Source organism: Pinus tabuliformis, chromosome 3_2, assembly GCF_031772625.1.
Source record: "Pinus tabuliformis cultivar Carrire ecotype Pingquan chromosome 3_2, CPIR1, whole genome shotgun sequence".
NCBI classification, from domain to species: Eukaryota; Viridiplantae; Streptophyta; class Pinopsida; order Pinales; family Pinaceae; genus Pinus; species Pinus tabuliformis.
In genome coordinates, this window is record NC_142302.1 from 608,677,786 (window position 1) to 608,690,973 (window position 13,188).

Genomic DNA, 13,188 nt, shown 5'->3' on the forward strand with positions numbered 1-13,188 from the left:
GCCAAACTCCATGTGGGTCGGCTTATTTATGGCAGCTGATATTTTTATTGGATCCCTCTCGTCGAGAGGTGTAGGAATGATCCAAAGATCATCCGATTCCGATAAGTATTTATGGAGATATGAATTTATTTTGTCTATGTAATTATTATCAAGCCGACCAGCTCTTATGTAGGATCTAGAAGCCCAACCGACGTGTCTATTCATCATCCTCATTTTAGTATAAATAGATGAGTATTTGATGTCATTTGTATATGTATTCTTGAGTGATCTCCTCCTCTCCACGTCTTGGGTTTTTGGAGGAGTGAGACACCAAGAGTAACATGCTTATACGTGGATGATGCCCTAGCTATATACGCAGCAAACCTGTTACATGCACAGCGTGCCCTATACTCTACACGCAGACATACAACACAGCTAAAATAGATCTATACGCAGCTATGAAGCCAGCGTAATGAAATAAAAGGGAAACTCATAACAATCGGATCTCAACGCAACGCAAGATGCCTGGCGATCGAAATATTGGAGTTGCAGTGGACTACTCAGCCTCAAGCAAATTTGCCCTCAAATGGGCTCTGGATAATCTGGCAGACAAGGGAGATCGAGTCGTGGTTATTCATGTCAATCAAAACAAACCGTCGGAGAGCGGACAGAGTCAACTGTGGGAGCAGTCCGGATCACCTCTGATTCATTTATCCGAGTTCAAAGTAGCCAATATGTCTAAGCATTATGACCTCAATCCGGATGCTGAGACTCTGGATTTGCTGGACACTGCGTCAAGGCAAAAGGAGCTAGAAGTAATAGCCAAGGTTTATTGGGGTGATGCGAGGGAGAAGTTATGCGAGGCGGTTGAGGACCTTAAGCTTGATAGTTTGGTGATGGGCAGCAGAGGCCTTGGGCAGCTGAAAAGCATTTTCCTCAGAAGTGTGAGTAATTATGTTATAAGCAGCACAAACTGCCATGTGACTGTTGTAAAGGAACCTAGATTCAAACCATGAAGAGAATCAGTGTTTCATATAGGTATAAATAAAAAACAAAGAAACCTTTTGGTTTGTTATGTCCGTAAGGCACTGGGATTTGAACATTACCTATGCCCTTTTGATTTACGAATTGTAATTTGTAAGGTTGGGACATATATTATCAGTATGTGATGACAACACTGTATTCCTGCAATGTTCATCGTTGTTTGTATTTTTTATATATTTTGGTATCTCCGCCACAGCCAAACTAGTTTTTATATTTTGGCCAAAGCTTATTTGTGTTATTAGCTGATGAAGATCATGGGCAGCACAATGATGTATGAGAGCATGAGCAGCATGATGATCATGGGCAGCACAGTGATGTATGAGAGCATGAGCAGCATGATGATCATGGGCAGCATGATGGTGCTACACAGTAAGGTGTAGCAAATGGACGAGATGCAGCACGATGATAGGTGAAGGAGTCACCTTGAGAATCAGTTGAAGCAGAATGTCTTCAACTGATTTCATCATGTGTCTTCAACTGATTTCATCATGATATGAAATGATCTATGCTAGATATAGATAAGTCAAAGCATTGACTTTTGTTGTAAATGTACTCTCTCTCTCTCTCCTTCTCTTCTGAACTTTGAAGATAAAAGAAGATTTGATCAAAGGGTTTCCCCACACATTGTGGGGTTTGTCCCTGGCTCGCGCCATATCTTGTGTCCTCTTGCCTTGGCTTGTCTTCTACGTTTTATATTTATGTTCTATCTGCAGTTTATCGTAATGCTGATGTGATTACTAACTATGAAAATTTTATAAATTGCTCTAGCATAGAACATACCCAAAACTTAACAAGACTCGAGTTGTAACTTACACAGTTTGTTTCTTCGAGCTCCAATTTGTCTCTTCTTCTTCCAACTTGTATGTTTGACATATACTTTCTTTCCAATGAAGTACATCATATCCCTTGTCCTATAATTGGGACACTGAAATCAGATTCATTTCTAACTTGGGCACATGCAAAACATTAGTGGCTTGGGCGCTGGTTCTTGCTTCCGTCTGAAATGCTATGGTGCCTCTCCTTACTGGAGTACAATTCGTTCTGTTTCCCATAGTAATCTAGAAGTCCATTTGCTCTTCTTGATAGCTCGAGAAATATTCTCGTACTCCAGTCATATGGGCTGAAGCCCCACTATCAATGTACCAAACATCTGCTAATGCTGAACTTGCCAAGCATGCGAATTCTTCTTCTAATCTAGAAGATAATCCAGAGACATCTTGATTTTCCATCCTTCTTTGTGCTATTTTCCTATCAATTTCTGACGCTTTTCTGCCCCAACAACTGCTACAAAATATTTGCGTCCCAGTTGAAGATCTACTTTGCAAGGAAAAATACGTTGTTCCCTTTTGCCTCTAGTAAGCTTCGATCTGGAGATCAAATTTCTCTGTCGACTCACTCAGAGAAATTGATTTCTCCTCAAACTTCGTCCTCCTTGGCCTTCGAACTATGCTGCCTCTAGGGTTTCAAATTGTTTCCTTTGCAGTAATTTCGAAATACTTTTCCTCGCTGCTGCTGAGCTCTTCTTTTTACGATCTGTGTCCGATACCATGTGAAAATTTCTAGATAGAAATCCAACTGTAGTGACTGATAATATTTCTTCTACTTATTAATTCGGAAATAAGTTATTCACAATGTTACTACGGCGAATATCGAAATAAATTCTACTGCAGCCTTCATAATTAAAATACTGCAGAAAGTAAATGCAAGGAAATATACTAGCACAAGTATAATCACAATGACACAATTATTTTTGGACAATTGTTCCCGAAAAAACCCAATGTGGGAAAACTAGTACAACAGATGAGGGTTTCTTTATTAATCTTCAGCAAAAATCTAATGTACAAGATACAACCAGCAGAATAGAAGAGGAATCTTTGTGGGAAATTTACTAACAATTCTCTCACTCTTCCCGACGAGATTCTGATCCAGGAGAGGACCTGTTGCCCCCTCTGCATCTCACTGCATCAATTTCTGCGTGAGGATTGTGCAGTCCCAGTGTCCGCCTCTGCGCTGTCCCTTCTTTGCTCTGCGTCTTTTGCTCTTGCACTCCCGACTGATGCTACTACCCTCTCTCTCCTCCTCACCTGCAACTCTCCCTCTGAATCGATTTCCTCTTATCGAACTTCGACCAGTGAGAAAATCGATTTTACTCGGGTAACTGAGTATCTGCATGGAGTGTTTTCCAAATGCCCATTGAAGTCCTTCTTATAATCCTCCAGTTGATAACCAACGACCCATATTAGATTCTAATCAATAGCTTAGATCATTTGGACTCGACCTTCGTCTTCTTCTAGAAGTTTCACCCACAGTTAGATTAATACCCTTTAATTATTTTAATTTCCTAAGTTTAGACTTACGATCCCATTGAAAATAATTAATTATTTAATAAACTGTCTCCGGGTGGAATTTCCCAAAACGATTTCTAGGTATTGTGGAATATATGTGTCCAAGCCTTCCTGCAGATTTTGAGACTTAGAGCACATCCAATGCTACCAGAAATCAACACTCTCTACTATGCCCCTGTTTGCATACAACTTCTGTTGGTTCTGAGTTGTTTGCAAGTTATCTTTGAGAGCTCTAAGGATGTTTTGGCTCTCCTGTATCCACTCCTTGGCCCCTGGAGCCCAATTGTCTCTGAAGACCATATTAGCAAAAGTTAGTGTATCATAACCATATAGAGCACGAAAGGGTGACATCAAATGGACATGTGATACATGGTGTTGCAACAATACTCCCCAAGTTGCAACCACTTCACCCACGCTCTCTGCTATCGGGTCACATAGTTGTGTAGGTAGCTCTCCAACCATTTGTTCACTATCACTGTTTGGCCATTCGTCTGGGGATGGTAGCTCGGTGCCCACAAGGCAAAATAACTCCTGCCAGAATCCACCCATAAATCTGCTGTCCCTATCGTTGACAATAGTCTTAGGCAGCCCATGCAACCTAAACACCTCCCTGAAAAACAACTCGGCCACCTAAGAAGCTGAGTATTCGGCTGTAATGGTGAAAAAGTGGGCAAATTTTGTTAACCTGTCAACCACCACATAAATTGCAATCTTGCCCCTGAATTGTCGTAAACCTGATGATGAAGTTCATCAATATGCTCTCCCATTTCCTCTTGGGTATAGGAAGAGGTTGTAGGAACCCTGTCGAATGAGTGTGCTCCCCCTTGCTCTTTTGGCAGACATTGCACTCTCGAACATGCTTTAGGACATCCTCCTTAAGGCTCCTCAAAGTGAAACTCTCTCGAATGGCGCTATAGGTCTTGAGGAATCCTTGGTGCCTTTCCAATGGTGAATCATGGGCTACATGCAAGATCTTCTCCCTCAACTGTGATCCTAGTACCAAGTAGATCATGTCTTTGTAATAAATAACATCATTCACCACCTGGTACCTGTAATCCTCATGAGTACCATCCAAGGCCTGCCATGCATGTCGATCCTTGGTGTACTCCACCAACAACTATGCTCCCCAATCCTATGAAATGTCCATCAAAGAGAGTGTCGCGGGTCTCCATGATAGTGTATTAGCCACTATGTGTTGCTTTCCCTTGACATACTCTATCTCAAAATCATATGCTTGGATCCTACCGACCCATTTATGTTGCCTCTCCCGCAAGTTTTGCTGCTAAAAAAAAAGCGAAGACTATTGTGGTCAGTCTTAACTTTGAACCTGTTGTCCACCAGGTATTGTCTAAACTTGGCCAACGCATGCATCACGACTAACATCTCCTTGTCATATATGGAGTGAGCGGTTGTAACTTCTTGCTCTCAAATGTTATAGAATGGCTCTCGTGTGCTAAAACTAACCCAAGGCCCTCTCCAAAGGCATCACACTCCAAAACAAATGGTTGTGAGAAATCTGGTAGGGCCAAATCAGGATAGTTTCTCATCATTCGCTTGAGGCACTCAAAGGCCTCCTGCGCAATATCAGTCCACTCAAAAGCTCATTTCTTCGTCAAATTCGTGAGGGGTGCTTCTAGCTGGGAAAACCCCTTCATGAATCTTTTGTGATATGTGCAGATGCCCACGAATCCCCTCAACTTTGTCATGTTCCTGGGCGTAGCCCAATCTAGGATGGCCTTAATCTTCTCCTGGTGCACCAATACTCCATCCTCCCCAATCACATGTCTGAGGTATAACATCTTCGTCAATCCAAACTTACACTTGGACATTTACGCATACAGTTGCTGCTCCTCTAGTATGTGCAGTACCTCCTCCAAGTGTTGGAGGTCCTCCTCCCATGTTTTGTTGTATATCAAGATGTCATCAAAAAATACTAAGACACATCGTCACAACTGCTTCCGAAACACATGGTTCATGCAAGACTGAAATGTGGCTGGTGCATTGGTTATTCCAAAGGGCATCACCAAGAACTAGAAGTGTCCATAGTGACAGCGAAAAGCAATCTTGGGGATGTCCTGCTCCCTCACCCAAATCTGGTGGTACCCCGAACGTAAGTCTATCTTAGAGAAGTACTTGGCCCCTCTAAGCTTGTCCATCAGCTCATCAATGCGAGGAATTGGATACCTGTACTTCAACGTCTTCTTGTTGAGGGCCCTGTAGTCTATACACATGCGAAGGGTCCCATCCTCCATCAACACCATTGAAGAAGCGAAAGGACTCGAACTAGGCCTGATGTGCCTCAACCTCAACAACTCCTGTATCGCCTTCCCTATCTCATCCCAATATGCCTTGGGATGCTTGTAAGGAGTGTTAATGAGTACATGCACCCCCTCCTCCAACTCAATGGTGTGCTTGAATCCTCTGTCAGGTGGTTTCCCAGGTGGAATCTCTCCAAATACTGTCTGATGCTTCTCCAAGAGTGCTAATATGTCCTGGTGTGTCTATTGCACTACCCCCCTTGTCTTTGAAATCCTCAACTCTACAGCCCAAGCAATGTCACCATGCATCAAGTCGGCCTCCATCCTATGCGCTGACACTGTCTAGGGTGGATATGAGTGCATCCCTCTCAACAATACCATCTTCCCATCTGGGCCCATGAACTCCATCTCCAACTTCTTCCAGTCTGTAGTGACACGCCCTAGATAATACAACCACTGAACTCCCATCACTATATTGGTGTCCGGAACGTCCACGACGAAGAACTGATTTGTCATCGAATAGTTCCCCATGGTCACCGTCATGTCGGGGACATCTCGTACACTGCATGGTCCTATCACCCGACACCAAAACTAAAAATCCCTCAAAGGTCATTGTCTAAATGCCTCTCCTCTCTACCAACAACGCATCAATAAAATTATGGGTCGCTCCATTGTCCACCAACGCCGATACTCGTTGCCCCTGTATTATGCCCCTGATCCAAAATGTCAAATACTTTGGGACTCCCCGTAGTGAAGCAATGACCTCTCCAGTGGGAAGGACTTCTCCTCCACTAGGTGGGAGTGGTTGGCCACCTCCTTTGATGCCCTGAGGTCCACAATCTCCTGTGTTTGCCTCCTGCTCCATCTACTCCTCCTTAGACTCACTATTTGAGAATACCTCAATGTAGTGGGCCTTGCCCTTGGTACACCGATGCTGTGGTGCCCACAGGTCCTAGCAAGTGAAGCACAACTTCCTCCTCCTGGGGTCCCTTTTGGTCTCATCATCCAACTGGCTTGTAGGGGTCCACTCCTTTTGAGGAGCTCTTGTGTAATGTTCCTTCCTAAATTATTTTGGAAAAGGATTAATTTCTACATTTTGGGGCCGATTTTGGAGGTGATGGGGCCCATTCGATTTTATTAGGAGGCTAAACTTAGTAGAAGTTATTTTGATGTGGTTAATTTGTATGTGAGGGTCACCCACACTAGGAGAATACACATTCCCTAGTTCGATTTGCATGGAGGGGAAAGTGATGGTTAAGTGAGGGACCCATGATGGACGGAAAATGGAGGGAAAAGTGCTCCATGAAATCTATATAAGGAAGGCAACACTCCCCATTTCAACATCTTATCTTTTGACATATTGAACTCGACCTTAGTTGCTCGAGTTGCTTAGTCGGGTTATTATGCTGTTTAGCAGACGAGTGTCTTCGAGCGAAGATCTCAACCCTTGTTTCAGTGGACTTCGAGTGCCACCCTAGGAAGGCAATTCATACTACTTTGGAGGAGAGCCGGTGGAGTTTCACAGTCATATCATTCAGCATTTGTCGTAGCTAGTGCGTGTTTCTGGAGGATGCAGAAGGGGAACACGGAGGTGTTGCTTGTGTGTTCATCCGGGCAGCAATTGCCGAGGGAGATTGGGCATTGAAGCTACAATGGAGGATCAACCTTCTGGGAGAGTTTTGGAGCAGGAAGTTGCTACATTGGAGCAGTTCGATTAACAGTCACATGGGCCTGCGTAGAGAACCATCATTGGGCTCATGTGGGAGTTAGAGGAAGGAATTGTAGAGCTGGCACTGGCCGGGAGAAGTAGGAGATCACTTGGAGGGCCATTTGAGGAGGATTGTTGGAGTTGGGAGAGCAGAGATTGATAGGATCACTCACAACAACAAAATTCGAAATTGGAGGAGGGCCAAGCTGTAAAGGGTCAATTTTTGAAGGTTGGAACCAAGGGAAACCCTTTCTAGGTTTTTCTAGGTTTTGGGCAAGGATCACACTCCTAATTTTATAGAATTTTCTGGGCAGATCTAAGGGGTCAAATAGGGGTCCCAACTCAACCAACAGTTAGAGGAGTTAAGGGGAATTTGGGCCAAAATTTCGAGATCAACATTTGGCCAATTCCTTCGTGGGTTATTCTAGGTATTTGGTGGAGAGATTGGGGTTAATTTTCTGAGCATCGAAGGTGGTGCTTCTAGCAACATCCTTGCAGCAGACAACACAATTTCACAAGGGCAACACAGGGCATCATTGCAACAATTATTGTGCCATCTGGGCTTGACATATTACCACCTAGGTTTAATCACACTTGCCATTGAGGTAAGCCCAGGTGCACCACTTCCACATTATTGTACTTTTCTCCCAAATTATAATAAAATGGCTCAATTGTTGGATATTCTTGAACATTTTATGGGTGTGCATTGAATGTTTCGATTTTATAGTGTTGTTTTTATTATTTGCTTTGCATAGCACTATTTTTTTTAGTTTGGAACACTACAGTGGTATCAGAGCATGATCTTGGCCTAACTATGGGAAATTAGCTAGAAGATCATGGAAGATTTGGGTATGAGTGCATGGTGACGGGTGAAACTGGAGACAAACCCATGGCTCAAGGGAAATCCAGTATGCTGAAATTCTGGGGTAGAATTCATTGGGACGATGAGAGGTTGGCCCAGCTGAGGAGGATGACAGACCAAACCCATCCTCACCATTACAACATAGACGTTAGAGGTGAGCAAGCAGTGGGGGTGCAACCATCTACGTTGTGTGGGGAAAGTCGACCAGATCAGGGCACCAGATCTCCTTAAAAGGAGCAGATATGACATAGACGGTTAGAGGGTGAGACCAAGGGGCGCTTTTGTTGGTGGGGACCTGGCTTTAGATATCAGGAGCTTGAGGAGGTTGAGCATGACGTTGAGAACCCACAAGATGGTGAGGAGCACATCGATATACTCGGTGTGGTGCAGGAGTCACCTTTATTAGAGATCTCTTTGATAGCCCCAGTTGACACCTTGGTGGAGAGGATAGATATGGTTTGTCACAGCCTTGTCATAGTGATTATCCTTGAGTTGTCGATCAAGGATACATGGCATGTTGAGATAAGGATAGAGAGGTTATACATATCTTATGCCTCTCAACTCTTATGTAAGTTTTATTTCCTGATTAATAGAATTATGTGTCCGAGGAAACTTATGCTAAATTTATCAGTCTTGAGTCAACTGTCATATGTTGTCTTTGTCTCTTCAGTTTGCATTGAGTCATTATCCCCGAGTTAGTTGTCCCCCCTCATCTAACACTAGGAATGTGGCGCCACATTAATTATACTTCCTGATGTTCACTTAGTGATAGGGGAAATGAATCACCATTGCCTTTCTTTTCCGCAGGTTGCCCCTCACTGACATTGACACCTTATCTGGGGGGTAGCCTAGAAGTTGAACACCTTGGTGGTTGTTAGCCTCATTAACGATCACTTTGCATTTGATCAGATGAATCATCATTGGCCCTGTTAACCACTCAAATTACATTTGAAAACTTGTCAAAGGTTCCATGGGAAAGCACATTCAAAAGCATTCCATAATCATCAGATCATGTCAGAATGCTAGAATTCCAGACTTACAGAATTTCATAATCCATTAGTCTCCTATCTTCAATCTATGTATTCCAGATTCTACAACCCTACGGAAATTATGTAAAAATTGTTAGAAAATCAGAAAGGCAGAAAGATTATCTTATGTTGATAATTACTTGTGTTATTCTTGTATTCTTATTATCTTCTTTATATTCTTCTTTTATCTTCTTTTCATCAAGCAATCATCAAATCAAAATATGAAGATCTACGACACAAGATGTAGGCACTTACCCAGGCTAAAACGCCTCTCTAGGGGAAAACCCAATCAAACTCTTCCACTAATCAAATTGAGATAGACCAAGACCTTTGTGTTGGTATTATGATGCATTTGTTGTACTTGATGGCAACCCACTTGTAGCAGAACATCTCACTTATACATAACTAGATGAATCTACATAAGAGAGATCAGATGTGATAGAACACATAGGATGCAGGGCAGCTCAAAGGAATAAGCTCAGATATAATGTACAATGACAACTCATTAAGTTGACAGTTCTTAGTATGGCAAGTTAGCTTTTCCATCAAGTCCAAAGGGGGAGATTGTTGGCATTATGATACAAGTGTTGTCCTTGATGGCAAGTCACTCAGATGACAGATCATAGTGTAGCAGGTCAGTAGCAAAGAATTGATGATCGGACTACAAAGAATGAAGAAAGAAGAGTATATACGCAGGTTCACTATATACCAAGTCGCGTACATATGCAGGTTATATGCAGGTTCACTATTTACCAAGTCGCGTATATACGTAGGTTCGGTATACACGCAAGTTCACTATATACAAAGGCGCGTATACACGCGGGATTGCTGATCAAAAGTCATGTATGCATATGCACGCACTTTCATGCACAAAAAAACGCGTACATGTGGGAAAACTTATTTTTGGGTCCGAGGTATTTAGACCTATGGTTTTGGTCCTTGGTATTGCGTCCAAAGTGTTGAACCCAGGTATTGGGTCCCTAGTATTGGTTCTCAATAGTTTTGGACCATGGTATTGAGTAAGGCCTAAGACTATAAAAGGAGAAGAAGATCATTAGGCAAGGGCATTGAGAAAGTCTTGAATATATGATGAAGTATGAGATCCAGTATGCAGGTTATGGGTTCATGATGCATTGCTTGATCTAAGCTAAGGAGGAATCTCAACGGTTGATGGAGAACAAGATCTAAGGATGGATCGGGATCTTAAGGCTTGGAATGTTTATCATTATATGGTTTGATTATGGATAGACTAGATCTAAATTATTGATGCATGTTTTATTGTATGAATGTTATGATCTAGGTATGACTGATGTTTGAAACAACTGCAAAGTTATGAGTAAATATTTGTAGATCTGTACGCGGGTTGGCTTTGGTGAAAGCGCGTATGTACGCGAGTTTGGTTCTTCATAGTAGCGTATACATTATGAGATATGAGAATTAAAGTTGCAGTTGGATCTGGTTATTGTTGCAGAGTTCTGTTGTCTGTTCTGTGTTCTGGTGACTGCGCTGTTGACAAGGTTTCAGTGTTTCAGTATTGGGTGATTCAGAGATTGATGATGTAGGTGTAGTTCATGGGTGTATTGCTATGATGATTAATTTTGTGCTTCAATGTTGTTGATGGGTCTAGTATGAAAATTGGATGAAACGTGGCCTTCAGATTATGGTGTTGTGCTTCAGGAGTATCCAGTCTGAAAATTTATGAAATGTGGTACCTGGAGGAAGAAAGAGAAGGTTGTAGCCTTTTGAAGGTCGACACCTACGTACTAGTACATCAGCTAGTACAAGAGCTAAGGGGGTGGCAGCGCCCTTCCAGTAGCAGCTGGAAAACGAGTGAAGGTTGGAGCATTCAGTAGGCCGGCACCCACGTACTAGTAAAAGGATCGACTAGTACAAGAGCTAAGGGGGTGGTAGCTCCCTTCCAGGAGAAACTGGAGAATGAGAGAAGGTTGTAGCCTTCTGTAGGTAGAAGCCTGTGTAATGGTATAAGACTGCATCAGTATAGAACCATTGTGAAAGAAGTTTCTTATTAAAAAGAAGATTGAGATGACTTGCAGCAGGTGGTTTTCACCCACACTGGGTTTCCACCTTACATCATGGTGTTCATGTGTGCTTCTTGTGTGTGATGATCTATTCTATTTTACTGCTCCTGTTTACTGTTCATATGGTTAATAATGTTCTGATGCACTCATTAAGGATCAACTAACTGAATCATAAGTTTACTGGATATACGCTTGTTGCATTACACACAGTTGCGTATACACGCGGTTTGTCTTAACTGAAGTAGCGTATATGAATCTTAATATGGAAATGAAAAAGTTATATTGATTTAATAACACTGAATGCCCCCCCCTTCAGTTATATTTCCAACAATTGGTATCAGAGCAGGTCCTTTGGTAGAAGCTTGATCGCTTGAAGGAGATCCGTAGATCAATGGGAAAGAAGCTTAAGAAGAAAGCGCCTAAGAAGAAGAAGATATCTCAGAAGAACTATGACAGTGGGAGAATCGATTGGGGAATATGTGGAAGAAGAACTTCAGATTCAGAATCACTTCAGAATGAAGATGAACAAGCAAAAGAATTATCAGGTATGAATTTGTTATCCTCTGGTGATACACTTATCTATCCATTTGAAGATGATGAAAGTGATAGTGAAACAATTGCATTTGCTCTTATGGGTGAGCAAGAAAGATATCAAATAGAGGCAGAATTTAAAAGACTTACAAACAAAATTAAAGATCAACAAGATCTATTGCACAAAAGGGAATGTGTCTCCAAAGAAGAAGTTACCAAACTAAAAGCTCAACTAGAGGAAGGAAACAAGGTAAGAAAGTTATTCAAGGAAAAGGAAGATCAATGTCAAAAGTTGCAGGAAGAAGTGACATCATTAAGAAATGAAGTAAATGAAAGGAGCACAACAATCAAGAAACTCATAGAAAGATCCAGTTATTATGAAAGTATTGAAGCTACGATCCTCTCGCTAAAAGAAGATCTTGAAGAATTAAAAAGGCAGAATAAAGAACTACTCCAAGCTCTTGGAAAACAAGAAAACGAAGTTCATGAATTAAGACATCAGTTGGAAGAAGGAAGAAAAGCTGAAGAAAACATGAAGAAGTAGTATTGTGAAAAGGAAGCGCAACTTCAAGTTGAGGTAAATATTCTAAAAGATAACTTAGAAGAAAAGGATAAGCTCTTACGATTTCAAGATAGTACTAAGATCTTGGATGATATTCTTAGTAGTCAAAGGTCTCCTGCTATCAAAACTGGTCTTGGTTTTCATGAATCTGCTGAAGATGAATCTAGCTCACAAAATAAGACAAGGAACTCTAATGCACAATCTGAAATACTCAACAAGGAGATGAGAGGTCAATCCCATCAACATCCAAGGAAAGAAATTTTTCAAAGAAAATATTTTACTCCTCCAATGAATAATGTTGAATGTTATGTATGTCATAATCTTGGACATGTTGCAGCGAGATGCAGAAGTAGAATGGTTCAAGACCATCACACAGAAAGATCATCACGTTCCAGGTACTTTAAGGGATATTGTTTTTCTTGCAATATGTTTGGTCACAGAGCTGTTGATTGCTACAGAAGGAATATGAAACATGTGAGGTGTTATGCATGTAACAAGCTTGGACATATAGCCAAGGATTGCAGGAACAAAGTACGGGCACCATACCAAAAGGAGAAAACATCATCACACTTGAAGATATGGAAGAAGAAGGAAGTACAGTCAGAAAGATGTGGCACAACACAATATACAGACATAACAGACTCAGAGGGAGCTGAAAGTGTAAAACTTCAGTGTCCTAAATCTCATACGCAAGTTTCATAAAGGGAAGTCACATATATACGCGAGTTAGTTACTGCACAGTCACGTATATGTTAGTTTGAGGAAAAGCAGTAGGAACAGGCTTAGGAAAAAGGGTCTGATATGATTCAGTGCATTATTTGCTCTAATTGAT

General features: G+C 41.8%; 2 protein-coding genes across 8 annotated transcripts in view; one reads left to right on the forward strand and one right to left on the reverse strand.

Annotated features, from left to right (window-relative positions):
* The window catches only part of LOC149182086 (uncharacterized), a 511,265-nt gene that overhangs the window by 87,598 nt on the left and 410,479 nt on the right, over window positions 1–13,188 (reverse strand). The gene's annotated exons all lie outside the window — the stretch shown is intronic.
* LOC149182087 (universal stress protein PHOS32-like) lies at window positions 464–1,144 on the forward strand. Its single transcript, XM_089418472.1, has one exon. It carries the CDS (start codon window positions 501–503, stop codon window positions 993–995), a length of 495 nt encoding a protein of 164 aa, XP_089274598.1. The 5' UTR covers window positions 464–500; the 3' UTR covers window positions 996–1,144.